Here is a 27,999-nt window from a genome sequence, read left to right on the forward strand (position 1 = left end):
GCCCCCCTCGTCAGACGGCGGCCCCGAGGGGGGGTTTCGGAGGGGGGTGGCCCGGGGGTTTGGGGGGCTGGGGGAGGCGGTGAGGAGGAGGACGAGGACGCCGCCGCCGAGGAGGAGGAGGAGGAGGAGGAGGAGGAGGTGGTAGCGGTGGGGGAGGCGGGCGGGCGGTGGGTGGGGGGGTGGTGGGGGGGCCAGAGCCACAGGATGGCTTCCCCTCTGAGGGACGAGGAGGAGGAGGAGGAGGAGATGGTGGTGTCGGAGGAGGAAGACGAGGAGGAAGAAGAGGGCGACGAGGAGGAGGAGGAGGTGGAGGCGGCCGACGAGGACTACGAGGAGGACGACGACGAGGGAGTACTCGGGCGCGGGCCGGGCCACGACCGGGGCCGCGACCGCCACAGCCCCCCCGGCTGCCACCTCTTCCCGCCGCCGCCGCCGCCGCCGCCGCCACTGCCCCCGCCGCCGCCGCCCCCGCCGCCAGGTAAGCGGCCGCCGACTCCCTCCCCCAGCCCGAGCCGGAGCCGCGGGCGCGCGAGGCCCGGGCGGGGGCGAGGCACCCACCGCGCGGCCGAGCCGAGGCGAATCCGGGGCGCGGGGCGCCGTCTCGGGCCCGTCGCCCGGCGGCGGTCCGAGCGGTCCGGGCGGGCGGCAGCGGCCGCCCGGCCAGGCCTCCTCCCCTCCCCCGCCGCACCCCTCCCCCGCCGCCGCCGCCGCCGCCGCCGCCGCTGCCGCCGCCCGGGCTGGAGAGCGCTGGGCGCGAGCTGCGCGCGCGGACCGGGCCACTCGGTCGCGGCTTTCGGGGGAGGAGGAAGAGGAGATTTTTTTTTTTTTTACCCTCGGCGGGGAGGGGGTAGGCAGGAAACGGCCGAGGCGAAGCCAGGGCCCCCTCCCTGGCCGCGCGAGGGACCACGGAGACCCTGGCGGCCGGACGGCGGCGTGGGGGAGGGGCGCGTGGGGGAGGGGCGGCCGCGCGGGCGCCCCTGGGGCTCGGGCCCCGGTGGGGTTGGACCGTGGGGAAGTGGGGTTTGCCTGCGAAGAACGGACCACGGCCCTCACAACCCCCCGTCAGGAGTTGGGAAGGCTAGGGTGGGTGGCGGGTGTCCATCGGACCCCCACACCTGCGGGGACTTCGATGCCCGCCAACTCTGGAGCGTGCGGTGGCACGTGGGGGAGGGGTCGTGTGAATGTTTGCGGGCGGCTGACGACTAGGGGCAGGTGGTGGCCACACTTCATGCAGACCACTTCCTGGAATGAGACTGGCCCCGGCCCCCTCTCCCCTGCTCGTACTAGGGAGCGCAGCCACTCGAGATTGGGGACCGAGAGGAGAGTGTCTGGGATACCAGATGCCCCCAACCCCACCCCCTTTATCTCTCCTCTGCTCTAGGCTCTTTTGTGTCAAGTGCGCTCCCACCCCCGCCATGACCCCGTCAGTCTGGGGTGGCCGAGCTGCCCAGCTGTGACTCTCACGTGGCTGCCATTCACTGTCACTCTCCCGCTGAAACCACCCACACCCTGACCACGTTGGGGGGCGTGAACTGCCCACCCAGCTGTTGTGCAGCTTGACCGTCACTCAGCACCCCTCCCCGGGGATGACAAGTCATCCGCACTGTCTAGGTAGTTCTGCCCAGCGGTGAAGGGGCCTGACCGCTGCCTCGGGTCGGGGGCCCAATAGTGGCCCCCCTCTGGCCATCCTCTAGAGTGCTCTGCTAGTGTTTTTCAGGATAGAGCATCTTTCGGGTGGTCACACCCCCAGGCCTCTGGATGCCTTGCAGCAGAAATGCACCAAACTTCAAAACGTCTAACATCATACTCTTTGTAAAACTGTCATATTGATCTGTGTGGGTTCTGTGGGAAATGTTCCTGTCTAGTGGAGACAGCCTTTGAGGGACTGAAGCGCGGCGGGGGCGGGGGGAGGTACTTTCTTGGGGCGGAGGGGGGAGGGGGTATCTAATGGAAACAGGATAAAGTCCACTTCCCCCCTCCCGGGCTTGTCCGAAAACGGTAAAAGTTTTTAAAAAGTTATCCCGAGAGAGCCCACTGATTTTGCAGAACGGAAAAGGAATAAAGAACTGTGGGGAGGGGGTTACCTGGAAGACAGCAGAGGTGCTAAAGAGAAAGCAAGGATGTCAGGTTAAGTTAGGGGATGCGCAGTTCTCCCATTTGTCTATTCCAAACTTAGAATGGGGTATTTGGGGGCTTTTGATCCCGGATTTGGGTCTGTAAAGGGGAGTGGATGAAAGAATCTGAGGTCGAGGTGGGTCTTTGTGTCAGTACTCCCTCCCCTTTTCCCTCTGCTTTCTAAGCATCGTCAAATGTTTTAAAAATTGTATATCTGAAAAGAAAACCCACCTCCTCTCTCTGGCAGGGCAGTTTTATCTCCCTTTTAGCCCTCCAAGTCAACGGAGTGACCCAGATACACCCCCTCAGATGACTTTCTGAGGTAAAACTTTGGCAAAATATTTTTAGTCTGCCCATTATTTCTGTTTACATAAGTGTGGGCAAAATAATCCTCTGAGGCAATTTGTTTGGGCTGCCCCCCACCTCTTTCTCTTTAAGATGAACTGATAGCCGTTAGAGGTTCCTATTGTTTTTCATTCTGACGTCTTTGATTCTCACCATTTTGTTTTACATTCTTACCCAAGACCAATTTTTTCCCTTCCCCCCTCTCCAGTCTCCTTACATTGTTAAACGTTTAAAATAATAGCACTCGTGCTGATGGGGGAAGGGAGCAGGAAGCCCAAAACTCATTTCTTCGCCCTCCCTCTTCTGGCAAGTCTAGAGAAATAATATAACATAATGTATAGATGTGATTCCTTGGGGGTGGGGGTGGGGAATGATTGTGGGTGGTGCGGAAAATTCTGGTAGTTTCTTTGCAAAAGGTCTGAAAATACAAACCCACCCCCTGCATGCAATACGCATGTGCAGCAGACCTATTATGGTGGTTCGTTGTGGGGGAGGGAGGGGAATTTGAGAAAAAATAAATATATGTGTGAGAGATTGATGGTGAGATTAGAAGAAGAGAGGGGCGGGAGGCGAGGCTCTCGGCGAGGCCCCTCCCTCTCTCCGGCTCGCCAGGCCCCGCCCGGCCCCCTCGCCGCGCTCCTCCCTCGCCGTCTTCCGAGATCTGAGCTGGGATGTGGGAGAGTCTGGGCGCGCGGCCAGCATTGAGTGGCTGGTGAGGCAGAGGTTGGGACTTAGATTTGCTTTCCTGCCCTCCCTCTCCTTTCCTCGCCGTCTACTTTGCGTCCCCACAGCACCGCCGTCTTCCCAAGTTGGGGAACCTCCCGCTGTGTTGGGGAGTGGAGTTAACTGGCTGCGAGGTCCCAGGGCTGGTGTCCACCACTCCCCGCCCCCCACCCCCAGCTGGCGAAGACCGAGGCCATTTTCCTGATCCTCAGCCAGTTGGCCTGCCCTTGCCACTGCCCCGGCAGCCTCCGTTTCCATGTTCGTATTAGCGGGAGTCCCTGGGGTGAGGGACCGCTGGCTGCGGGGCACGGCGACTTACTGACTTCCTATTACGGTCCCTGCTCTGTTTTCACACCCCCGGCTGCCTGCAGGCACCTCCCCCGCCCCCCCCCCCCGCCACAGCCCCCCAATTTTAAAGTGCCGTCCCGCGCGACAGGGCACAGGATGCCGGAGCTGTGAGGAGAAGTAGCATTGAAGGAAGGAGGCGCCGCGATTCTGAGGCGCTGGAAACCGAGGCCTCCGGTGTAAATTGTGGCTAATTTTCCCTTGGCTGTGGTAGAGAAAAGGATTGTGTGTCTTAGAGCAAGGGGCTGGGCCCTGCCCAGGCTTTCCCCTCCAGCGCTGCTGCCTTTGCCTGAGCAGGACAGGTCTGGCTGGTTAGTCTAGTGCTTGCTGGGGGAGGGAGGCCTCACACCAGGGCCTCACTTCTGTGTGGCATCGGCTGTGTCTTCCTCCTGAAATAGTTACTCTCTGAACCCTAAGCCTCCACAGTGTGGCAGGGGTCATGGAGAATGGGAAGAGGGGGACATCTGGGAAGAACCAGCCCCAGCCTGTCTGACAGGGACATCTGGAGAGAAAGCCAGGGACCTAGCCCTGCTAAAAGCATGTACAGACTGTCCTCTGGGTTTGTGCTCATGAGTATGGGATGCTTGTGTGATGCTTGTGCATTTGAGAATGCATTTGAGGGGTGTGTCTATGCCTGTCCAGTGTCTTTGTGTGGGTCTCCCATACTGCTTAGATAGGAATGGGTTAGAATGCTTGAGACTACATTTGGAGGCAAGGGGTGAGACCCGGGGACAACGGGTAGGGTGCCTGAGTTCTCAAAGGGAACAGGGATGTGGATGTAGATTTGAAGGCACAATCGAGGCTGCTTGGGAGGAGGAGGGATGTTTAGGTAATTGTGGAGACCTTCTCCTGTGGGGCTAGGGAGTGACAAAGGAGCCAGACACCAAGATCCTGTGGGCCAGAAGTGAACATGGCTGACTGAGGGTTTCTTTTCCTCCAAGGCTATACTGGGGTGACAGGAGTCTGGGTGATTATCTGAGGAAGTGTAAATAGAGGCCTCACTCCTCACAGAAAGGATGTCAGGGCCCCAGGGTGTTAGTGTGAGAGCCCAGGTGTCCACCTTTGGCTCTGCCTTCTCAGCATCTGGCTTAGGGAGCTGCCAGCTTGTGTCTCCCCACTCCAAGTGCTGGGGTCAGGCCAGGCCAGCAGCTGGGCATGGCTTCCCCAGTTCCTGGGCAGGATGCCAGCTGGCTAAGTGAAGGGGAAGGCAGGAGGAGCCCTGGCGGCGACTAAAAGGACCTGCCACAGTCAGAGCCCATGGCCTAGAGCCTGGTCCCTTGTTAGTAGGAGGGGAGAGACAGGAGTGGTTTGGCTGCTCTCCTCTTCTGACCCCTGACCTCCCATTCAGAACCCAGGCATCCCAGAGTACTCGAAACACTCTCTGTTTGCGTCCAGCAAAGGGAGGCAAGGTTTGGAAGAGTTAATGCCGGATTTCCTAGAGAGCAGGAACCAAGGAGGTGAGGGAGGAAAAGGGCTGCAGAGGCTGGGAGCCTAGAGGCTTAGGTTTTCCGGTGCTGTCTGCTCCAAAGATAAGGATGACATTCGACTGCTGCCTTCAGCATTGGGCGTGAAGAAGAGAAAGCGAGGACCTAAGAAACAGAAGGAGAACAAGCCAGGAAAGCCCCGGAAACGCAAGAAGCTTGTAAGTGTTACGCACGCCTGTCTCTACAGTGAGGCTTGGAGACCCGTCCCAGAGACCTATGATTTCTCTGGGCCTGATTGCCATGGGAACCCTGAAGTCAGGGAGACCTGACTCGCTCTACCTGCCCCCACCCCCACCCCTGCTAGCCGGTATCTCCCATGTCTGGGACCTATCCTAGTGAAGAGCCCTTTTGTCGACTTTACTTGCCCTGCAGCACGAGAAGCTGTTGGAAGCACTGGAGGTAGACTGCATGAATTCACAGCCCAGCAGTCCTCTGTCTTCTTGGGCAGCTTACTTAGCTCTCTGTGCCTCAGTTTCTTCTACAAAAAAAAAGTGGATAAAAATAGATTAGTTGCTGTCTCATAGGATTGTTGTGAAGTTTAAAAGAGACGATGATATTTTGTGCTAGGAGGAGTTCCTGGCACATGCTAGGGCTCAAAAAATAGTATTTTTATTTCTCTCCCTTAGGACAGCGAGGAGGAATTTGGCTCTGAGCGAGATGAGTACCGGGAGAAGTCAGAGAGTGGAGGTAGTGAATATGGAACCGGACCAGGTCGGAAACGGAGACGGAAGCACCGAGAAAAAAAGGAGAAGAAGACAAAGCGGCGGAAAAAAGGGGAGGGAGAGGGAGGGCAAAAGGTGAGTAGATTTGGGGAGTGAGGGGAGAAATCTGTATCAATGACAAGCCTGAAGAGTAAGGGAGGGAGAGCCCTGGGCGAGCAGGGTGACAAATGGAGAGGCTGTGGTTTATGAGGAGTGGGATTGGACTGGGAATGGAGCAGAAAACTGGAAGCCCAGAGAAGCTGGTGGGTGGGCAGAGAGGCATGTCAGGGGCCAGGGGGAGTCCAGGACTGGAGCTGGGAGAGCACCTGCCTAACAGAAGCCTGGTATCCTAGCAAGTGGAACAGAAGTCATCAGCAACCCTGCTTCTGACCTGGGGCCTGGAGGACGTGGAACATGTGTTCTCCGAGGAAGATTACCACACACTCACCAACTACAAAGCCTTCAGCCAATTCATGAGGTATGGTAGGGCTGGGGAGCCTTCACGAGCCGACGCTTTTAATTTGGGGGAGGCCCTGGACCCCTCTGGGATCTGATGAAAGCTAAAAAATGGCTCTCCAGAGAAATTCACAGCACAGACACACAAAATTCCACATGTAATTTCAGAGAATTCCTGGACTCCCAGGATCCAAGCACTCTAGTCAGGAACTCTTCACTGGGGATCAGAGTTCCACGGCTAGGTTAGAAAACTCTGGTGACCGATGGCCCTCTCTGCTCTTAACAGTTCCAGTTTACCCTGCCTGACTTTTCTTCAGACTGGAGTGGAGAGGTGGCATCAGTGTTTCCCAGTTTCCTTTCCTCGGTTATCAAGTCTTCTCTGCCCTTCCCTTAGACAGCAGTAGTAATGGAGGATGCAGGCTGAGAGTGGGACTTGCGAGTCAATAGCTTCTAAAGTAGAGGAGAGAACAGTAGAGATGCCTTTGGGGAAGCAGGCACTTTAGCAGAGCCCTTCAGTGCTCTGGAGACAGCCTGCTAAAATTCAGGTCCTGGTGCTTCTTGGGCAACTCACTTCTTTGATCTTCAGTTTCTGCTTCTGTAAAATAGGCAAATAGTATGTACCTTGAGGAGGGACTGGCAACCCACTCCAGTATTCTTGCCTGGAGAATCCCATGGACAGAGGAGCCTGGGGGCCTATAGTCCAAGGGGTCACAAAGAGTCAAGACACGACTGAAGGGACTAAGTGGGTATTTTGGTTGGGTTTTGATGGGGTGGTGGATGGAAAGCTCAGCCCATTCCATATTCTGGGGCCCGGCAGAGTTCAGTCCCTGGTAGTGGTCATTAGTCCTGGTGTCTTACAGCTTCTCTACCAAAGACAGTGCTTCTGTCAGCACTGGGGTCACCTGTGTCCTCACAAGAGCTTAATACCCACCTCAGAGCAGAACAAGTGTGACCCATCAGACTCCACCTAATGGGACCCTTCATTAGGTTCTACCAAGGCCTGTGGAACTCATGAGAAAAACACAGAGAACCGTAACAGCTCCTAGTAGTGTTGTGAGGATGGAATAAGATACCGTGTGTGAAAGTGTTTTAGGAACTGTAAAGTAGTTGTCAGAAGTAGAGCATTTTTGGTAATCTTGTATCTTTTGGCTTTATCCTATTTAATCTGCATTTAAATTTTATTTTGCCTATTTCTTTTTTGTTCTTTCATATGTTTTTCTTGTTCTGTTAAACTTCTAAAAACTTATTATTTGTTTACTTTAAAATTGATGTTACTCATGAGAGAACATGTTTACACTACCCAGGAACCCTAGCTTGTACATTGACTTTATTGCTGAGGGAAATGGCAGTATTCCCTGACCATCTATCTGTGAAGGGTCCGAGTCTCCTGCCTCTGTATTTACAGGCCCCTCATTGCTAAGAAGAATCCTAAGATCCCAATGTCTAAGATGATGACCATTCTCGGGGCCAAGTGGAGAGAGTTCAGCGCCAACAACCCCTTCAAGGGGTCGGCGGCTGCTGTGGCAGCGGCAGCGGCAGCAGCGGCGGCAGCTGTAGCTGAGCAGGTGTCAGCCGCTGTCTCCTCGGCCACCCCCATAGCACCCTCCGGACCCCCCACCCTTCCACCACCCCCTGCTGCTGATATCCAGCCCCCACCCATCCGAAGAGCCAAAACCAAAGAGGGCAAAGGTAAGAAATCTTCTAGGTCGAACAGCTGTCACCCCACCTTCCAGACTGCATGTTCTCAAATTGTAGTCCAGAATGCTTGTCTCCTTGGCCCTGGTGGTTGGAAAAGTGCTTCCTAGGAAGGGTCTCAGTAAGACCATAGCCCACTAAGAGGCCCAGAGACCTTCATGGCCTCCCTTATTCCAGGATATCGTGACCTCAGGCTTTTCTCCCTCACCTGCGTTCCTCACTCAGGTCCAGGCCACAAGCGGCGGAGTAAGAGCCCCCGAGTGCCCGACGGACGCAAGAAGCTTCGGGGAAAGAAGATGGCACCACTCAAAATCAAGCTAGGGCTTCTGGGTGGCAAGAGAAAGAAGGGCGGCTCGGTGAGAGGCCCCTCTGGTCTGTTAAACTCCTGGGGGTGGTCAGGGACCCGGGGTCCAGACACATGGGTCCGTGAGGACAGCTGAAGCGGGAGCCCAAGGCCTGGGGAGGGGAGTGGAATCCAGCCAGCGCCCCTGACAGCCATGGGGCTATGGGCAGTATGTTTTGCAGAGTGACGAGGGCCCCGAACCGGAGGCCGAGGAATCAGACCTGGACAGCGGCAGTGTCCACAGTGCCTCAGGCCGCCCCGATGGCCCCATCCGCACCAAGAAATTAAAACGAGGCCGGCCCGGAAGGAAGAAGAAGAAGGGTGAGGGGCATCAGCTGTGTGTGGCCCTGACAGTTAACTTTCCTCTCATTCCTTTGCTGTCCTTATTTTCAGTTGTGACTTCTTTATTCAACCCTTTTCTCTTTCTCTCCCCTCCCCCATTCATTTCTCTTGGCTCCCTTGGCCTCCGCTCGGGTGTATGACAGTTCTAGGCTGTCCCGCTGTGGCTGGGGAGGAGGAGATTGACGGCTACGAGACAGATCACCAGGATTACTGTGAGGTGTGCCAGCAGGGTGGGGAGATCATTCTGTGTGACACCTGCCCTCGTGCCTACCACCTCGTCTGCCTTGATCCTGAGCTTGACCGGGCTCCTGAGGGCAAGTGGAGCTGCCCTCACTGTGTGAGTACTGGAGCCGCCTCTTCGCCCCTCAGCGACCGCCTCCCCCATCTCTTTCCTCCATGATATCATTTGTCATCTTCCTACTCCCAGCTGCCTGGGCCTCTCAGCAACAGATGTTTAAGGGTCCAGGATCCTGTGTGTTCCTCTCCCTCATCCCCTTGGCCCCACCAAATCAGCATTGTTGAAAACTGAGGTGTCCTGTTTGTTTGTTCCCACCAATCTTCTCTGTACTTCTAGGATCTAGGCTTCCTGGTTGGTCTCTGTCTTCCATTCTCACTCCTTATCTTCTTTTTTGTGTCCTTGTCTGTCCTTGGCTTCCCAGGAAAAGGAGGGGGTCCAGTGGGAAGCCAAGGAGGAGGAGGAAGACTATGAAGAGGAGGGGGAGGAGGAAGGGGAGAAGGAGGAAGAAGATGACCACATGGAGTATTGCCGCGTGTGCAAGGACGGCGGGGAGCTGCTGTGCTGCGACGCCTGCATCTCCTCCTACCACATCCACTGTCTGAACCCCCCGCTGCCCGACATCCCCAACGGCGAATGGCTGTGTCCCCGATGCACCGTGAGTGGACCCGTCTCTCAGGGTTTCTTGTCAGCCCTGACTCCTCCTCCATCTTTGGGGCCCAAACGTCCGGCTCTTTCTCTTCTCTCCCCACACCAGACCTTTGATTCCCTTGTGGGACTCCCCCACCCTCCTACTCTAACGAGGGGCTCTTTACGCCTCTTTATTTCCTGTTTGTATCCACCCCGAAGTGTCCTGTGCTGAAAGGCCGTGTGCAGAAGATCCTGCACTGGCGGTGGGGAGAGCCACCCGTGGCCATGCCAGCCCCCCAGCAGGCAGACGGGAATCCGGATGCCCCACCGCCACGACCTCTTCAAGGCAGATCCGAGCGAGAGTTCTTTGTCAAGTGGGTGGGCCTGTCCTACTGGCACTGCTCCTGGGCCAAGGAGCTGCAGGTACAAGGGTGTCTCTGTCCCGTCTCCTGTGGCCCCGTTCACTGCTGCTCTCCCTCTCTCACCCACCTCTTCTCCCGTCTTCTGTCCCTCATATTAGGTCTCTGGCCCCCAGACCCTACCAGCTCTCTTAGTTTCCATACTTGGGTCTCTTGGTCTCTGGCTGTCTTTCCCTCAGTCTCTGTTAGACTCGTCCCCTGAGGTGTAACGGAGCCTTCCTTAGCCTTCCTTAATTCCCATGTCTTACCCTTTATCTATCTTAACCATGTTTTACGGACACCCCTAGTCTTAATAACCTGTTCCTTCCTCGTTTTACTTATTACCTCCTCACTCAGGTCCTGTCTCAGACTCCGTTCTCTTGCATGTTACTCATTTTCTTGCTTTGACTTTAACTTTCTGTGTCCTTCATCCCACCACTCCCATGGCTCATTTTCCCGTACCATTCCCCCTGCCGGCCGCTGCCCCGGCTCCTTGTGTCCCCTCAGGATGTCGGGACTATCTCTTCCTTCCTCTGTACCCCACCAGCTGGAAATCTTCCACTTGGTGATGTACCGAAACTACCAACGGAAGAATGACATGGATGAGCCCCCACCCCTGGACTATGGCTCTGGTGAGGACGATGGCAAGAGTGACAAGCGCAAGGTGAAGGACCCACACTACGCCGAGATGGAGGAGAAGTACTATCGTTTTGGCATCAAGCCAGAGTGGATGACCGTCCACCGGATCATCAACCACAGGTAAGCCCTTGGTCCACGGGAAGGCCGACCTGGGTTTTGCCACTGTTCTTGTTGCATTATGGCCCCATGTTAGATAATTGACCTAACTGGGTAATGCCCACCACAGCCCCAGCCTCTCTGGCTTTGTTTCCTCTATGGAGGTGGGAGAAACCAGGAAAAAAGTCCAGCCCAGCACGAACACCTTTGTCCTTGCTTCCTCTAATCTCGAACAGCTTAAGAAATGACCCAGGAGTCTGGGGATTTGGATGTGATAAAAACAAAACATGATTTATACAGACCAATGTTTCTAGTATTTCTGTCTTCATAGTACCTATCATTACCAATGTTTTACTGTCTTTTTATTTTTCTGTTTCATCACGGTCTTCTCCAGTAGCATGTGAGCTCCATGGGAATCAGTCATTTGTCTGCTTAGTTCTACTGAATCACCTATGCCTGGAACAGTGCCTGGCATGTAGTAGATGCTTAGTAAATATTGATTGGATGAACAAATGACATTAAAGCTGGGGATGTTTTGTGATAGTTGATTTTTAGGAAGTCATCTGGAAAAAGGTAGGATAGTCCTTCAGCCTTTCTAAACTCCCTTTCAGAGGCCCACCATTGAAGATTAGGTGACAAATTCTGTGTGTTAATTGATAATTGTGTTTATTATGACTCTTTTCTACTTGTGACACATTATTTTTCTCCTCCTGCCTCTTCTTCTGGCTTCCCTCTTCACAGTGTGGATAAAAAGGGGAATTACCACTATCTAGTGAAATGGAGGGACTTGCCCTATGACCAGTCCACATGGGAGGAAGATGAAATGAACATCCCTGAATATGAAGACCACAAGCAGAGCTACTGGAGACACCGGTGAGTGAACCAGATCGTGGGTTAGAGGGCGTCTGAGGGTGGGGGCATTAAATGAGGTGCAGTAGGGACAGACTCAGTCTAGAATTTAGGGTAATGGGAGCTGGGGCTGGGTTGTTTGCAGTGGGGTCCATAAAGAGGCAGTGTGAGGAACAGAGATAAGATCTAGCCTGACTCATGGGGAAGAGGATGCTGAGGAGTCGGGAGGGTGGTCTCTAGAGCTGAAATCCAAGGGGTGAGGCTAAAGAACCTGGGAGAAAGGAAATGTATAAAAATCCAGATTATGGAAAGTGGGAAGTAGGTCTGGAATTGCTTCAGAAGATGGGGGTCCCAAGGCCCCAGTCTCACTCAGACCCACTCTTTTCCCAGAGAACTAATTATGGGGGAGGACCCTGCTCAGCCCCGCAAGTATAAGAAGAAGAAGAAGGAGTTGCAGGGTGATGGGCCTCCCAGTTCTCCTACTAACGATGTAAGTCCTCCACTTGGCCTGTCTCTCATTTCTGGAGCCTCAGGGATCGAAGATTTCCTGGGAGCTTCTGACAGAACATCCCATAGGTTCCACAGCTTCTTTGAGCTCTTCCTTCAGTCAGCTTTGCCCTAGGTTTACTGGGGATTTGCACACAGGAATAAGAGTCTCCAGGGACAGCTGTACACAGGCCTCTTTTGCTGTTTCCTTCCCTGCAGTACTCCCAGGTCTTGATTCAAGGAACAAGGGGGAGGCACTGCAGACTAGAACTTTTCATAAGCTCAGGCCAGAGGAGAGGGACTCGCAATCCTACTTGATACCAATGCCAGGGACGGGGAGGACGAGACCAGGACCAGATGAGTGGCTGCTGGTTCCCTTGAGCTTTCTGACTTGATTCTACAGCCTACAGTGAAATATGAGACTCAGCCACGCTTCATCACAGCCACAGGAGGCACACTACACATGTATCAGCTGGAAGGATTGAACTGGCTACGCTTCTCATGGGCCCAGGGCACTGATACCATTTTGGCTGATGAAATGGGGCTGGGCAAGACCATACAAACCATCGTCTTCCTCTACTCACTCTATAAGGAGGTGCTGGCTCCTAGGGCCCTAGCCTGGACTGGGGAAGGTGGGAGTGGAGGGTGAGGGCAGAGGACTAGGGGAGGGGCGTGGCAGGCAGTGGAGTTGGGTATACAACCGCAGGCCTCAACTAATGGGGCTCCCTCTCCCCACCTTCCACTCCCAGGGCCACACAAAGGGTCCCTTCCTGGTGAGTGCCCCGCTGTCCACCATCATCAACTGGGAGCGGGAGTTCCAGATGTGGGCACCCAAGTTCTATGTAGTGACATACACGGGTGACAAGGACAGTCGAGCCATCATTCGTGAGAATGAGTTTTCCTTTGAAGACAACGCCATCAAAGGTGGCAAGAAAGCTTTTAAGATGAAGGTCAGACTCCCTATCTCATGTCCTCCAAAGTCCTCAGATCTGTCATTTCATTGCCCCAACCAGAACTTTCTTATATTCCTCATTCAGCTTTCTCCCTCCTTCCCCCACCTTCCCTCATGCCTCTGCACTCCAGTCCTGGAGATGTAGCAGGTTATTCCCGGGGGCATTCATGGATTGCTTCGAACTGGACAGGTGGGGGAAGCTTGGGGGCCACATCCTGTAGTCCCTGCGTGGAGTCAAGGTTGGAGGCCTGGACTACCAGCTGCCTTTGGGAGTCTCAGGACAGGGTGTCTGGGTAGAGAATGGGGGTGGGGGTCTAGATGCTCGGGTGCAGGCTGGCAGCCACAGGGACCATGGTTTTGTCAACAGAGGGAGGCACAGGTGAAGTTCCATGTTCTCCTGACATCATATGAGCTGATCACCATTGATCAGGCAGCTCTCGGCTCCATCCGCTGGGCCTGTCTCGTGGTGGATGAGGCCCATCGGCTCAAGAACAACCAGTCCAAGGTGAGTGAGGTACCCAGGCTTCAGAAACTTGAGGCTCTGGACTCCTACTTGCCCCTATCCTAAAACACAAAGCTTGGGGGACTTTCAGCAGCCCAGGAGGCAGTGCAGGGAGAAGTCCAGTTTGGAAGCAAGACAGGACTAGGGGTCCGAGGGCATCTGATCCTGAAGGAAGTAGGAGCTGGAGGCAGGGAGAGCCGAGGGCCAGCTGCTTGCCACTGATGGACCCTTTCTCCTGCTTTTCCTTGCCCCATTTTCTAGTTTTTCAGGGTCCTCAATGGCTACAAGATAGATCATAAGTTGCTGCTGACAGGGACTCCATTGCAGAATAATCTGGAGGAGCTCTTCCATCTGCTGAACTTCCTCACCCCAGAGAGGTTTAAGTAAGTGGTGGCTCAGGAGGGTGGTCTACAGAGAGGAGAGGTGGAGGGTCTGAGAAAATGAGAGCGTGCAGGAGTCATCTAAAGTGAAGACTAGAGCCTGAGGTCAGGGGCAAAGAACCAACGCCCATTCATGTTTTAATCTCCTTCTGGCTACTAGCAACCTGGAGGGCTTCCTGGAGGAGTTTGCTGACATATCCAAAGAAGACCAGATTAAGAAACTTCATGACTTGCTGGGGCCACACATGCTGCGGAGGCTCAAGGCAGATGTCTTTAAGAACATGCCAGCCAAAACAGAGCTCATCGTTCGCGTGGAGCTGAGCCCCATGCAGAAGTGAGATGCCGAGCGGGTTCCCTGGACCAGGGTTGAGGATGTGGTAACAACTTTGCAAGCGTCGGTGACCAAATGTAACCTCACAATTGCTTCCATTATTGTGTCTCTTCTGTGCACCTACCCTGGGCTTTAGGAAATACTACAAGTATATCCTGACCCGAAATTTTGAGGCCTTGAATTCACGAGGTGGTGGGAACCAGGTGTCGCTGCTGAACATCATGATGGATCTTAAGAAGTGCTGCAACCATCCGTACCTCTTTCCTGTGGCTGCTATGGTAGATACGGGAGCTGGGACGGTGAAATGCCTGGCTGTCTGGAAATAGGAGCAGCCAAGAGTGCAGGGCTGGAGCTAAGCTGGGAGGCCAGGGACTAGTTTTCTGAGAGGAGTAGTAATTGCAAAGGTGTGGAGCCTGGATTTGGGCTTCCAGCTTTCTAGACGTCATCAGAATATGAGGGTGTGTTTCCTGACCCTCTCCTCCTCCTCTTTCCCTGCCTTTTTTTTTTCAGGAGTCCCCCAAACTTCCCAGTGGGGCTTATGAGGGTGGGGCACTTATTAAGGCGTCTGGGAAGCTCATGCTGCTGCAGAAGATGCTGCGAAAGCTGAAAGAGCAAGGACACAGAGTGCTCATCTTCTCGCAGGTGACCCGTGCCGGTAGTTCCTCCTCACCATCAGATAATCCCTTCCCTCGTTGCTATGGTTGCCCCGGGATGAAAGGTTAGGCAGTTACACCCTTAAGGGTTTCTGGAACAGCTCTGTTCATCTTGGCCTCCAATCCGTGTTCTTAATTCAAGCCATTGGAAGCTGTAGTCCAGTTTCTTTAAAGCCAAAAGGGGAGAAGGGGGAGGGCGAGCCATCTGCCTCCTAAAGGAGTCTCTGGGGCTGGGACTGTTTTTTAATCTTCCTAGGGAAGGAAGAGAGTGCAGACCTTTTGGAAATCTGATGAAAGCTGTGGGTCTGCTCTCCAGAAAACTGCACACATGATGAGACAATCTTGTACAGATTTTCAGGGGGTTCATAGATTTCCCTGCAACCGTGTTACGGGTGTCAGAGGAGAACCTCTGCTGTAGGAGAAATGGTCTTAAATCAAGAGAAAATGACAGGGTATCCCAGGAGGAGCTAGGGGTACATATGACAGGGCAGGGGTACAGGTGTAAGGACTGGGGTCGAGGAAGAGTAAAGGACAGGGCAAACAGTGCAGCCCACCGCCTCATTGTTCTAGACTCCTGCCTCTTCTCTTTCTCTAGATGACCAAAATGTTAGACTTACTGGAGGACTTCTTAGACTACGAGGGCTACAAGTATGAGCGCATTGATGGCGGCATCACTGGTGCCCTGAGGCAGGAGGCCATTGACCGCTTCAATGGTGAGGGGGCCTTGGTCCTGCTGGGTGTACACAGCCTGAGAGACCTGTGCCTGGGTCCCTGGGAGGGTGTGGACCTGCGAGGATGTCAGTTACCTTGGCTTTTTCTTTTTTTGAAATATTTATTTATGGCTGTGCTGAGTCTTCATTGCTTTGCTGGCTTTTTCTCTAGTTGTGGCGAGTGGGGGCTGCTCTCTGGTTGTAGTGCTCAGGCTTCCCATTGCGGTGGCTTCTTTTGTTGTGGAGCACAGGCTCTAGGCACTCAGGCTTTGGTAGCTGCGGCATGGGGTCTCAGTAGTTGTGACTCCAGGGCTCTAGAGCATAGGCTGAGTTAGTTGGGGGATCTTCCCAGACCAGGGACTGAACCTGTGTCTCCAGCATTGGCAGGCAGATTTTTTACCACTGAGCCACCAGGGAAGCCCCCACCTGGGCTTGTGAGTTGAAGGCATTGTTGTTTGTAGTCAGGGAATATCTGGGAGCAGGTAGCCGGAACTGCTGAGTACAAGAAAGGCCTGATCTCCTGATTCTTGCCTCCCAGCTCATGGGGCCCAACAATTCTGTTTCCTCCTCTCCACCCGGGCCGGAGGCCTGGGCATCAATCTGGCCACTGCTGACACTGTCATCATCTTCGATTCAGACTGGAACCCCCATAATGATATCCAGGTGAGAACTCCCCTCCTGGAGCCCCTTGGAGCAAGGAGACACGGGTATCTGTGCTAGGGTCAGAAATAAACCTCTTGAGGGGGAGAAGGCCCTTTCTTGTCAGCCTTTTTTCCACAGCATGTAGCGGGGGGCTCTCCCCCACCCCTCCCCTGGCCCATCCTTACTTTCCGACCCCTGTAGGCCTTCAGCCGTGCTCATCGGATCGGCCAGGCCAACAAAGTGATGATTTACCGGTTTGTGACTCGCGCCTCGGTGGAAGAGCGAATCACACAGGTGGCCAAGAGAAAGATGATGCTGACACATCTGGTGGTGCGGCCCGGGCTGGGCTCCAAGGCGGGCTCCATGTCCAAGCAGGAGCTGGACGACATCCTCAAATTTGGTACCGAGGAGCTATTTAAGGATGAAAATGAGGGTGAGAGCCTTTTCTGCAGCTCCCTGAAAACAGGTCTCTGCTGTCTGTGAGCACTGCTGAAACTTCCCAAACAAAACCTCTCCTCTGCATCCTTGGAGGACGGCTGGCTCCTTTCCTTACCTACAAGGTTGACATAATACACATCTCTGTAGACGCCCAGGGAAGAGGCCTCCTCCAGAGCTCCGTGGGAAGGAGGCAGAGGGAATGGCTTTTCCTGAGCTTTGTAAAGTTCTGCTTGAGGTTCTGGTTGGAGCTCAGAGTCCACTCTCGTTCCCTGACTCCACTAGGTGAGAACAAGGAGGAGGACAGCAGTGTGATTCACTACGACAACGAGGCCATTGCTCGGCTTTTGGACCGGAATCAGGATGCAACTGAGGACACTGACGTGCAGAACATGAACGAGTATCTCAGCTCCTTCAAGGTGGCCCAGTATGTGGTTCGGGAAGAAGACAAGGTGAGTGGCTTGGGGCCAGACACTGGCCACCTGGGGCCATCTCTGAAGGGTGGTAGCCAATGTCCAAATAGGAGGATCCCCCTTTGCTCTTGTTTTTTAATCTGATCTCTCACCCCAGTGTCTAGCAAAAAGCGGTCAGTTGTGGGACCTCAGACAACTTGGTCTGAAGGATGAGACTGGACACTGGAGAAAACATAGGCACAGCATGTAGTGATCAATTTGGAAGGCTGCCTTCTGAATAGAGTAGGAGGGAGGCATAGGGAACTGGAGGAGAGGCTTAGAAAAGAGAAGCAATGGGGAGGAGAAGCAAGTTGCAGGTAAGAGGTGAGGACAGCGTGCTACATGGAGGATTTATGTGTCTAGAGTAGACGAGGTCTGGGGCTGGGCTGCAGCAGGAGAGCAGGGGTTTGTGGTTGCTGGGGGCTGGGTAAAGGGGCACGGTCTTCAGTGTGGGTCCTGCTGCCCTTCAGATTGAGGAAATTGAACGAGAGATCATCAAGCAGGAAGAGAACGTTGACCCCGACTACTGGGAGAAGCTGCTGCGGCACCACTATGAGCAACAGCAGGAAGACCTGGCGCGGAACCTCGGCAAGGGCAAGCGGGTCCGCAAGCAGGTCAACTACAATGACGCTGCTCAGGAGGACCAAGGTGACGACTGTGCCCAACAGAGGAGAAGGGGAGCGTGCTGAGAAGGGGCTTGGAGGCTGGGGGCATTGAGAGGAAATGAGTGGCTGAGCAGTCAGGGCCTTCCCTTCTCAGGAGAAAGAGATTAGGACCCTAGGAAGGGTCACCAGGGGCTCCCCGGAGGCCAGGTGGATTTGCAGGTGACCTGAGCGCTCTCGCAGTCGCAGAGGGCACCAATGGACACGCAGGGGCCTTTGTTTAGAGTGGGTTATGCAAGTGTCAGGCAGTGGGGGTGAGTGGACCTGCCTTGTGGCCCAGATTGTGGGCAGCCCTCCAGTATCTCTAGGAGGGCCGAGGCCAGAGTGAAGGTGCAAAAGTCTCTGAGGGGAGGTGTCCAGGCAGAAAGGGCCCCACGTGGGCTTATCCAGGTAGCCATCACTGACCGCTGAGCCCTTCTCCTCACAGATAACCAGTCAGAATACTCAGTGGGATCAGAGGAGGAGGATGAAGACTTTGATGAGCGTCCTGAAGGTGGCATCTATTTTCCTTTTTCCCACACCTCTTCCCATTTCACTTCCCATTGTCTTTTAAGCCTACTGTTTTTATACAGAGTGCTCACTTGTAGGAACAGTAAAGATTTCAGATAAGCAGAGAGGAGAAAATATCTATAATTTCGTTACTGCTAAAATTTGGAATATATAACCTTGTAGGCTTTGACACCTAGATGAGAGATCAAGAAAGGTTACATCATTTTACACTCCCAGCAGTAATCTTGGCTTGCATCAAATAGTTGCTACTGATTGTTTAGAATGACTTGATTCTTTTGGACCTACTGGGTTGGTAGTTCTGGGAAGAAAATTAGAAGCACCTCAGACACAACAGGCATTCCTTGTGTTGCATGTCCTATGGACGTGGAGAGCTAGGAAAGAATGAGGGGTGGAGGATATGGTGGTTTAGTAACGAGGGTCACCATCTCCCCACCAGGGCGTCGACAGTCAAAGAGGCAGCTTCGGAACGAAAAGGATAAGCCACTGCCTCCACTGCTGGCTCGAGTTGGGGGCAACATTGAGGTGAGAGCTGGCCTAGGCCCCTGCGGAGAGAATGAGGGGAGTTGAGGCTGAGTTACCGAGGGCAGAACAGACCAAGAAATGAGGCCCTGGACATTCATCATCCACTCCCTCCTTGCCCCCATCCTCAGGTGCTGGGATTCAACACCCGTCAGCGGAAGGCCTTCCTCAACGCAGTGATGCGCTGGGGCATGCCCCCGCAGGACGCCTTCACCACCCAGTGGCTGGTGCGGGACCTCAGGGGCAAGACTGAGAAAGAGTTCAAGTGAGTGTGGGTGACCCGGGGCTGAGCTGGGGGGAAGGGCAGGAGCTTTGGGTGTTATTTTCTTCCTTTCGGCCACCATATGATGTGACCTTACTCACCTGATCACCACGCTCCCTGCCAGACGTTTCCTGGCTTGGTTTCCTAGGGGGTGGGCTCAGCCTCTGCCACCTCCCCTCAGCTGAGCCTAGAGCAGAGAGGCCAGGCGCTCCCTACTGTGGGAGAGGCAGGTGAGACAGGAGCCTCGCCTGGGCTGTCCTTGCCTCACAGGCTTTGGCCACGATAACCCAGCCAGGGGAGCTGGTGGGAAGGATGAAGATCAGACTGATGGGGCCTAAGAGTGAAGTACCAAGGTTGGGGGGCCGTGGAAATGTGGTGGGGGGCAGATGGAGGAGTTAGGATTTGGGGGAGCCCATGATGGTGAAATTGAAAGACCCAGGGAGGAGCCCTGGAGGTACTCAGGAGCTCAGGTTCAGGGTTCAGTCATCCCTGTACCCCTTCACTGCCTTTTCCCCTCCTAAGGTCTCCTGACCCACCTCCCCCGCATGCTCCTTAGGGCCTATGTGTCTTTGTTTATGCGCCATCTCTGTGAGCCCGGGGCAGACGGCTCTGAAACCTTTGCGGACGGAGTCCCTCGGGAGGGGCTGAGTCGCCAGCAAGTGTTGACCCGCATTGGAGTCATGTCTCTCGTCAAGAAAAAGGTATTGGTCTTCCCCTCACCCAAAGAGTCAGGTCGGCTGCCTAGGCCCCATGCATCCTCAGCCTTCTATCCCTGGCTCCAGGAGCCAGAGTGGAACTGACCCCTGTCCTGCAACCCCCCGCACCCTGCAGGTACAGGAGTTCGAGCACATCAATGGGCGCTGGTCTATGCCGGAGCTGATGCCTGACCCCAGTGCTGACTCCAAGCGCTCCTCCAGAGCCTCCTCTCCTACCAAAACGTCTCCCACCACTCCTGAGGCCTCAGCTGCAAACAGCCCTTGCACCTCAAAACCTGGTAATCAGCTCAGGATGACAGGGGAGACCGACGGGGCCAGTTTCCATCAGATGCAGAGGGCATGGAACTGGGGTGGGGAGTTTCTGCCTTCTTCACTCTGCCTTACCCCTGCAGCTACTCCAGCTCCCAGCGAGAAAGGAGATGGCATAAGGACACCTCTGGAGAAGGATGAAGCAGAAAACCAGGAGGAGAAGCCAGAAAAGAATAGCAGGATTGGGGAGAAGATGGAGACAGAGGTGTGTGGCTACCTGGCTGCCTTGGAGGCAGTGGCAGGGTCTTGCAGACAGGAGCCTGGAGCCCTCCAGGTCATCCTGACTCTGCTGTCCTTTTCCAGGCTGATACTCCTAGCCCAGCCCCATCCCTGGGAGAGCGGCTGGAGCCAAGGAAGATGCCTCTAGAGGATGAGGTGCCAGGGGTACCTGGAGAGATGGAGCCTGAACTTGGGTACCGGGGGGACAGAGAGAAGTCAGGTGGGTGCATGGCCTTAAGTGTGATGGGGCTTAGAATTTGGGGGCTCCCTCTTCTGGGGTCAGGGGATGAGGGTGACATCCTCCCTTCCTGTCCCCTGCCCCCTCCCACAGCCACGGAGTCGACGCCAGGAGAGAGGGGGGAGGAGAAGCCGATGGATGGACAGGAACACAGGGAGAGGCCGGAGGGGGAGACAGGGGATTTGGGCAAGAGAGGTAATGGGTGGAAGAATGGGACCCCTGGGTCCTTGAGGGATCAGGGGAGGTGGAATCTGGGGAACCAAACGCCTGGGTGGGTAGCTCTTCAAGGGCCCATACAGTACAGAGAGGAGTCCTGGGACCCGGGTGGAGACTGTCCCCCGAGATGTGAGCTCTGCCCCGTCTGCCACAGCAGAAGACGTGAAAGGGGACCGGGAGCTTCGGTCTGGGCCTCCTCGAGATGAGCCACGGTCCAATGGGCGACGTGAGGAAAAGGCAGAGAAACCGCGGTTCATGTTCAACATTGCAGATGGTGGCTTCACAGGTGGGGGGCTCTCATTGTCTCCCAATCCTAACTTGAACCTTGTTTGTAATTAGTTTGTTCCTGACCCCTCTCTTCACCTTCCTCTCGAAGAGTCTGTGGTCCTGTCACCTGTTCACTTCCTTCCTCTGTACCTGTCTGTGGGGCTGGGCATGGTTCTCAAACCCCTGATGCCATGTCTGTCCTCTCTCCTCTCTGCAGAGCTTCACACGCTGTGGCAGAATGAGGAGCGGGCGGCTATTTCCTCGGGGAAACTCAACGAGATCTGGCACCGAAGACACGACTATTGGCTCCTGGCTGGTATTGTCCTGTATCCTTTGTTACAAATACGAGGCAAGAGATGTTTTCTCTGCCTGGAGCGAGGAGAACCACAGAAGAGTCCATCTCTAGGGAGGGGAGCCTCATGCCACACTTTGGAGCAGTCAGGCCAAAAGGAAGGTGTGTGCACAGCCCCCACCAGCCCTGTTAAGTTCCTTGATGGTCCCCTTCCTTCGTCGGCAGCCATGGCTACGCACGGTGGCAGGACATCCAGAATGATGCTCAGTTTGCCATTATCAATGAGCCATTTAAAACTGAAGCCAATAAGGGGAACTTTCTGGAGATGAAAAATAAATTCTTGGCCCGGAGATTCAAGGTGAGGATGAGGGAGGAAAGGAACAGTGTTGAAGAGGGGTTTGAGTCAGAGGTAGGACCAGATCTGGTTGGAATGTAGGCAAGGTTGACCCCTTGAGAGCCAAGGCGATGCTTGAGGCCAAGACACCCGAGTGTCACCTTGTGTTTGGGCCCATGGGCTGGATCAGGGTGGAGCTGGGGTTGCTCTGGACCAGCGAGGGGGCGGGGGGGCAGTGTGGGTCTCTGCCCCTAGTACTCAGCCCCTGCCTGGGCCTCAGCTCCTGGAGCAGGCGCTGGTGATTGAGGAGCAGCTGCGGCGGGCGGCCTACCTGAACCTATCACAGGAGCCGGCGCACCCCGCCATGGCCCTCCACGCCCGCTTCGCCGAGGCCGAGTGCCTGGCCGAGAGCCACCAGCACCTCTCCAAGGAGTCGCTGGCGGGGAACAAGCCGGCCAACGCCGTCCTGCACAAGGGTAAGGGCCGCGGCGGCCCCGCGCGGGGGAGGGCCCACAGCGCTGCGTAAGTCTTCACCCCGCACCCCTCAAAATCTCCCCACCCCTCCGACCCCTTTACCCTCTGAACCACCCCCCCACCCCGACCTCTAACCCCACCCCAACCCGCCTGATACCCCCTTGGTTTTTAGCCTCTAGAAATTGTGCCGCCAGCCCTTATCCATGCCTAATAGCATTCACGTCAGTGCCCACAAGTGGGATCCCCCAACCCCTTGACCTCCCCCATCTCCATGAGACTGTGCCACATCCCCTCCATGGGGCAGAACTTCTTCACTGACCCACACACCTGCCATACTGTTCATAGCACCCTGTCTGGGGCCTTGGCCTGTATATAGTCCACAAGAGTTCTTATCCTGGGTCCCACAAATCACATTCCTCACATCTCACTCACCCCACGAGGCAGAAACCACTACCATCCCACCCTCTGACCCTACCCCATGAAATTTCCCTTTGATCTTCAACCCTTCCTCCCAAACCCTCATGCCTTGATAATAGTAGATTAAGTTCCAAAGCCCTCTAACCGTCTAATCCTGACTGACTCCTGGCCCCTTAGACTCCTGTTCTAATTCCTTGAACTTGTAATGCTGACCCTCTAACCTCCCCCCACCCCCGCCCGACATATTAAAACCTTGATTCCTTAAGTCTTTGACATCATTTACCACCTCCCATGCCTCCTGACTATTTCCTCCCCATCATCCCCAACCCCCAAACTTCCCTCTTCCAATATGGGATGTTCTGACAACTCCCCGCCCCGTTTTCTCCAATGTCCTCCCTGTCTCCCTTTTCTCCATATTCCCTTTTCCTTCCTTCTCTTTCTCCATCTGTCTTTTGTGGTGATCTGGTCTCTTTGCCTCTTTACCTGACACTTCTTTTTCCCCCGAGCTGCTCTCTTTTAATGTCTACTTCTGTCATATTCTTGGTCTCTGATTCTTTGGCATCTGTGTCCTCTCTCTCTCTCTGGCTATATCTGTCTGCCTGACTCCACATCTTTTCCTGGCTCCATCTCTCTCTTTCCCTGTCTTTCTCTCGCCTTTCTTTCTCCGTGGCCCGGGCCCCAGTTCTGAACCAGCTGGAGGAGTTGCTGAGCGACATGAAGGCGGACGTGACCCGCCTGCCAGCCACGCTGTCCCGAATACCCCCCATCGCAGCCCGCCTTCAGATGTCCGAGCGCAGCATCCTCAGCCGGCTGGCCAGCAAGGGCACAGAGACTCACCCCACACCGGTAACCCTTCCCCCGACTCCACTTTCCCTGTTGGTACTCCTGCACACAGACAGATGCTTCCTTCAGAATCCTATACAGTGTGGAAAACGCCCACACACACTCCTCAGTGTGGAGTCCCCCTGCCTCTGCCATACCCCCCAGTAGCTCTGGATTTCTCCCCTACAGCTTCTCCCTCTCAGGCTGTGGCCCCTCTAACTTGGGCTCGCTCTCTCTTCCAGGCCTTCCCCCCGGGTCCGTACGCTACACCTCCGGGGTACGGGGCGGCCTTCAGCGCCGCACCCGTCGGGGCCCTGGCCGCCGCAGGCGCCAATTACAGCCAGATGCCAGCAGGGTCCTTCATCACAGGTCAGCTGCTGACTTCCCGCCTCCTCCTCGTTGCCCTCTTCCTTTCCCAAGCTTCACCCCTGCTCAGCTGCCCTTTACTTGTCCAGCCCATCTCACTTCCTTGGATGTGCCCAGGGTTTCATGGAATGGAGTGCTTCTAGACATTATTTTTCCCATCCCTAACTTCTCTTACATCCCCATCGTCAGAAACCCCATCCAGGGCTTTACTGGTTCTGTGGACTAGTACCTGAGCCACCTACTCCTGGGTTACTTCAGAGAAAGTGTGAAATCAGAAGGGGGTTATAGTGAATGCTGGAGCACGAGTCCCATCACACACACAGTGGGGCGTCTCAGGAGAGGGGTCCGCCCTGCTCTGCACACCCTAGAAAATTGGACCTGGCATGAGGTGACCTAGAAGTAAGAACATAACTGTGGTCAGGAAGCAGTGGACGATGGGTAGAGAAGTAGGGATTGACCCTTCCTTACCCCCTTCCCAAACAGCCGCCACCAACGGCCCTCCAGTGCTGGTGAAGAAGGAGAAGGAAATGGTGGGGGCACTGGTGGCAGACGGGCTGGATCGGAAGGAGCCCCGAACCGGGGAGGTGATCTGTATAGACGACTGACCGGATCCCAGGCCTGCCCTTCACCCAGGTCCCGGCCCCGAGGTCGACCCCCAGCTCAGGCTCTGGGGCCTGCTGCCAGTCCTCCACCTTCCCCACCCCTTGGGCCACCACTGGGCTAGGAGCCCCTCTGCCCCTCTCTATAGTTCTCTTCAAGAAGGGCCCTTGTTTTTCTCCACCCCATGCACCTTTCCCACCGCGCTTTGAAGACTGTGCTGGTGAGAAGGGGTCTGGGTGGAAGGTGGTGAGCAGGGTCTTCCGAGTACCTTTATCCCCCACTGCCAAACACACGCAGCTTCCCAATAAAACGGTTCTGGGGAGGAGAGAGGTGGAGCCTCCCCAGGTTTTAATCCTGCAACATCAACTCCATCTCTTGCAGAAGTGGGGGGTTAGCTTCGCCTGGCTTGTAGGAACTTTGGTGGGGAAGAGCTTTGAAGAGAGGCAGGTGACTTTAGAGAGGGGTGACAATGAGCCCTGGGAAGGTGGAAGAGAAGAGGAGGGGCAGCTCCATGTTTCCTTCCCCTCCCTCCCTGCAGATGGAGGGTGGAGCAGTTATCAGGGAGGGAGTCCATTGCTGTTCAGCCTCAGAATAAAGGAGCCATTCACTGGCTCAGTTACCTCCTGCGTACCGGCATCTTGTGTTGGCAATCTTCCCCCCTCCCTAGGGACCAATGACCACCCCTGCAAAGAGTAACATTTGGGTGATACTCCCTTAAGCCAAAGAGGAGCTCCCCAATCTGTTCTAGGGACCCAAGTAACCTAGAAAGGGTGGCAGAGAACACAATGGGCCAGACATGGGGGGAGCCCCCAGTTTGGGGGCTCAGGTTCTTGGAGGATTTCTACCTTCCCTCCTGAAGACCTGGATGTGGACTAGAGTGGGTCAGGCAGGGGGCCTAGTCAGGGGACTACCTTGCCTTCAAGACCAGAGCAGAATAGCAGAGGGCAGGCTGGGGAGATATGGGCACACCCTCCTCCCCAGGAGGGGCTGGGGAGAGTGGCAGTTTGCATGGCGAACCCCCCACTTCCTCTTTGCTCCCCTTCACTTTCTGGCTGCCCCTCTCCCAGTCTCTTCACACCCACTCCGGGCCTGTCCCAGTTCCCTCTTCTGTATCAGGTTTATTGGTTGTACATATAAATTATACTTTCCTTTCTGTGTGCTCTGTTATTTTTGAGTGGGGGAGTTCTTTGGTTGCAGGGAGGGGGAGGGATAGGAAAAGGAAGGGTGTTGATTTCTGCCATTTTCTATTCATTTCTCTCTTTAAAAAATCTTGTTGACTTTCCCTTTTCTTGTTTTTATTTCTTGGATCATCAACTAAAATTCCAAGGACCCTTTTCCAACCCTAACCCCGAGGTGATGAGCTCAGTGTGGAGGGTGACAGCAGGATACCTCACAGGCCCCAGGGTGGGGCCAGCGAGGCGGGGTTCACTGGACAGAAGTGGAATGGGAGGGGCACCTGACAAGGTCCACAGCTGCCTTCAGGCATCCTTTGGAGCATCCTTTCCACCTTCAGGTTGTTTAGTTCTGCCAAGAGTCAGCAGAGGTCACTACAGCTTCACAGGTTCAGTTCCCAGTTTGCAGAAGCACACTTATATTTTAAAGGAACTGGGGGGAGGGTGGTCAGACCTGCATAGCTTGCCAAAGATGTGAACTGCTAGACACTGCACCTTGACGTGTATTGTTCACTACCGGAGCTTCTTAGAAGCTGAGACCAGACACTTAAATTTTTGAGGCTATTATATTAAAAACTGCAATTCTAACAAGCAATCAGAAAACAGCAGGCTGAAGGCCGAGAAAGGGCACCCCAAAGAGGGAAAATTTAAACTGAGACAGCAGACTTAAGGACAGGAAAAAGGCAAAAACAGGATTAGAAAAATTGAGGTTTATTAGTAAGTTCACATTTTTAAAACTCAGAGGAAAATTCAACACATTAAACTATGCACACAAAGTTTAAATTTCTTCAGTTAATAAGAGTGTCATTTTAGGAACCTTGAATAAAACTATATCATTTATATCAGTTGTGTTTTAAATATTCCAACCACAGATGGTGATATCCTAGATAGTCTAGAACCTGGACCAGTGCTTCTTAAATTTTTATTTAAATGGATCACCTGGGATTCCTGGTAAAATGCAGAGTCCAAGTCAGTCAGTCTAAACTGAAATCCTGAGATTCTGTTCTTCCACCAAGCTCCCAGTGATGCGGATACTGTTGGTTCTTGACTCTAACTATATTATCATGAGAGAGTAACAGGATTTTTAACTAAAACTCACACCCTAAAAATTGGTGAAGTCCAGCTATGGGACACAAGTTTAAAACTGTATTATGAGCATTTTTCGGTAGTAACTCTTTCCTTGGGATTGTAAAGATAACACAGATAGTATCAAAGGTTTACAATTCAATGTCTTTGCCAAATGGCACTCGCTTCTCTCCTTGATAAGCACTAATGAGCTGACTCAGATAAATGCCCTTTGGACCTTCTCATGCCTGCCCTAACTGGTTAAAGGGAGATTCTGAAATGAAGCAAGGCTCCTAATCTCATAGGTAGGGATGCATCTTGATAATTTTAGAAACAGTTCTGGGGATGGGGAAACAGTAGGCATACCAGTGGAGGAGGGTAGGGTGGATACAGTGTATTTTTCTCACTTCTCTTAAGTGCTAGAGAAGTGAGATTAACACGACATGAAAATCGGCCTCTTCTCTCCCGTTCCATCTTTAAAATCATTGACACAGAATTGCTAAAATGGGACCTGTTGCTCCCACACACCAGAGCTGCCCTGGAGAAAAGCCAAAGTCACAGCTAGGGAAACAGTCTGTTCTTCCCCCGAGAACGGAGACTTTCCATCATCCCTAAGCCACTCCATCCTAAATACGCAAGGCTGGCACAGTCAGTAGACGGGGGCGATTCGCCTAGGAGCCTCTGCAGCGCAGTATTAACACCTCCCAGGGTGTTCCCTCCTGCCCTTGGGTCACCTCCCTCATCCATGCCAATCCAGGATGTGACGGGTGGTAGTCTTGGCATCAGACTACCATCAGTACTACAGCGCGCCCCCGAGAACGCAGCTCCCACCTTTCTTCTGCCGTAGCTTCAGAGTTCCCCGGTCACGGCGTGTAGCGGGTCATGTGGGCCAAGTCCTTGACCTCTGGACAGTACAGCACTGGGGGAAAGGAGGAGGGTTAAGGTCAGTGGAAAGACGCTGCCGAACCCGGCGTTCCCTGGTGCTCTCCCTCCACGGCCTCTCGGGTGGCCCCTCACCGTTGCTAGGCAGCGGGCGCCGCCACCCGCGCACGGGCACCAGCAACCGGGCCCAGAGCCGTCGGAGCGCGCGCCACCCTGCGCTCCTAGGCCCCGCCCCTTTCTCGCTCTCCTTTTCCTCGTCATCGGTCTCTCGGTTCGCGTGGCCACCCGCCTCATCAGATTCGCGCCTGACTTTTGCCTCCAAGCGCGACCGTAAGTCCGGGTCGACAGAAATCTCCGCGACTCCGCCGCGCGGGAGCCGGGTGGGCGCGCGACAGAAAGGGCACGTGATGAGGCGGCGCAGGCGCACCGCGCGCGCCACCGCCCCGCCACCGTCGCCGCGCGCCGCCAGCTCGCGCAGGCACGCGGTGCAGAGCGTGTGGCCGCAGCGGGCGCGCGCCGTCCCGGGCAGGCGGCGGGGCGCGCGGTCCCCGAGGTTGAAAGGCCGGTAGCAGATGTTGCAGTCCAGCTCGCCGCGCTCTGGAAGAGACGGTATCCTCACCAGGAGCTGCATCCTGCCCGCCGCGGACTCGAGGGCGTCACTCACGAGACCAGCTCTGTGGACACACCTAGCGGGCCCGTCCTGGGGCCCGCCCCGCGG

General features: G+C 54.8%; 2 protein-coding genes and 1 non-coding gene across 12 annotated transcripts; 2 read left to right on the top strand and 1 right to left on the bottom strand.

The window, feature by feature from the left end:
- Positions 1–179: 179 nt before the first annotated feature.
- Positions 180–25,315, top strand: CHD3 (chromodomain helicase DNA binding protein 3). 8 transcript variants are annotated; one of them, XM_070773024.1, is made up of 40 exons: positions 180–478; positions 5,058–5,170; positions 5,639–5,809; positions 6,067–6,191; positions 7,575–7,858; positions 8,090–8,220; positions 8,378–8,528; positions 8,693–8,886; positions 9,209–9,442; positions 9,634–9,837; positions 10,360–10,571; positions 11,289–11,420; positions 11,787–11,886; positions 12,286–12,477; positions 12,632–12,832; positions 13,202–13,339; positions 13,598–13,719; positions 13,877–14,050; positions 14,184–14,325; positions 14,558–14,689; positions 15,296–15,413; positions 15,949–16,073; positions 16,254–16,485; positions 16,773–16,939; positions 17,410–17,587; positions 18,029–18,094; positions 18,548–18,633; positions 18,762–18,895; positions 19,449–19,593; positions 19,724–19,886; positions 20,001–20,122; positions 20,221–20,356; positions 20,468–20,569; positions 20,745–20,876; positions 21,075–21,183; positions 21,375–21,507; positions 21,764–22,005; positions 23,057–23,220; positions 23,439–23,565; positions 24,046–25,315. In XM_070773024.1, exons 1-40 carry the CDS (start codon positions 205–207, stop codon positions 24,284–24,286), a joined length of 6,348 nt encoding a protein of 2,115 aa, XP_070629125.1. In that variant the 5' UTR covers positions 180–204; the 3' UTR covers positions 24,287–25,315. The 8 variants fall into 8 exon arrangements, with proteins under 8 accessions (XP_070629125.1, XP_070629130.1, XP_070629126.1 ...); XM_070773029.1 differs by having other exon boundaries at positions 21,764–21,959; XM_070773025.1 differs by having other exon boundaries at positions 20,748–20,876.
- RNF227 (ring finger protein 227) lies at positions 5,363–27,986 on the bottom strand. 3 transcript variants are annotated; one of them, XM_070773044.1, is made up of 3 exons: positions 27,417–27,986; positions 27,231–27,318; positions 5,363–5,490 (listed from the first exon to the last, which is right to left on the bottom strand). In XM_070773044.1, the coding sequence occupies exons 1-2, from the start codon at positions 27,910–27,912 to the stop codon at positions 27,263–27,265; spliced, it is 552 nt and encodes a 183-aa protein (XP_070629145.1). In that variant the 5' UTR covers positions 27,913–27,986; the 3' UTR covers positions 5,363–5,490; positions 27,231–27,262. The 3 variants fall into 3 exon arrangements, with proteins under 3 accessions (XP_070629145.1, XP_070629144.1, XP_070629143.1); XM_070773043.1 differs by lacking the exon at positions 5,363–5,490 and adding an exon at positions 26,030–26,384; XM_070773042.1 differs by lacking the exon at positions 5,363–5,490 and having other exon boundaries at positions 26,030–27,318.
- LOC139177875 (small Cajal body-specific RNA 21) lies at positions 19,025–19,164 on the top strand. Its single transcript, XR_011562339.1, has one exon. It is a non-coding gene; the product is annotated as a small Cajal body-specific RNA 21 (non-coding RNA).
- Positions 27,987–27,999: the final 13 nt, after the last annotated feature.

Source organism: Bos indicus, chromosome 19 (genome assembly GCF_029378745.1).
Source record: "Bos indicus isolate NIAB-ARS_2022 breed Sahiwal x Tharparkar chromosome 19, NIAB-ARS_B.indTharparkar_mat_pri_1.0, whole genome shotgun sequence".
In the NCBI taxonomy this organism is placed as follows: Eukaryota; Metazoa; Chordata; class Mammalia; order Artiodactyla; family Bovidae; genus Bos; species Bos indicus.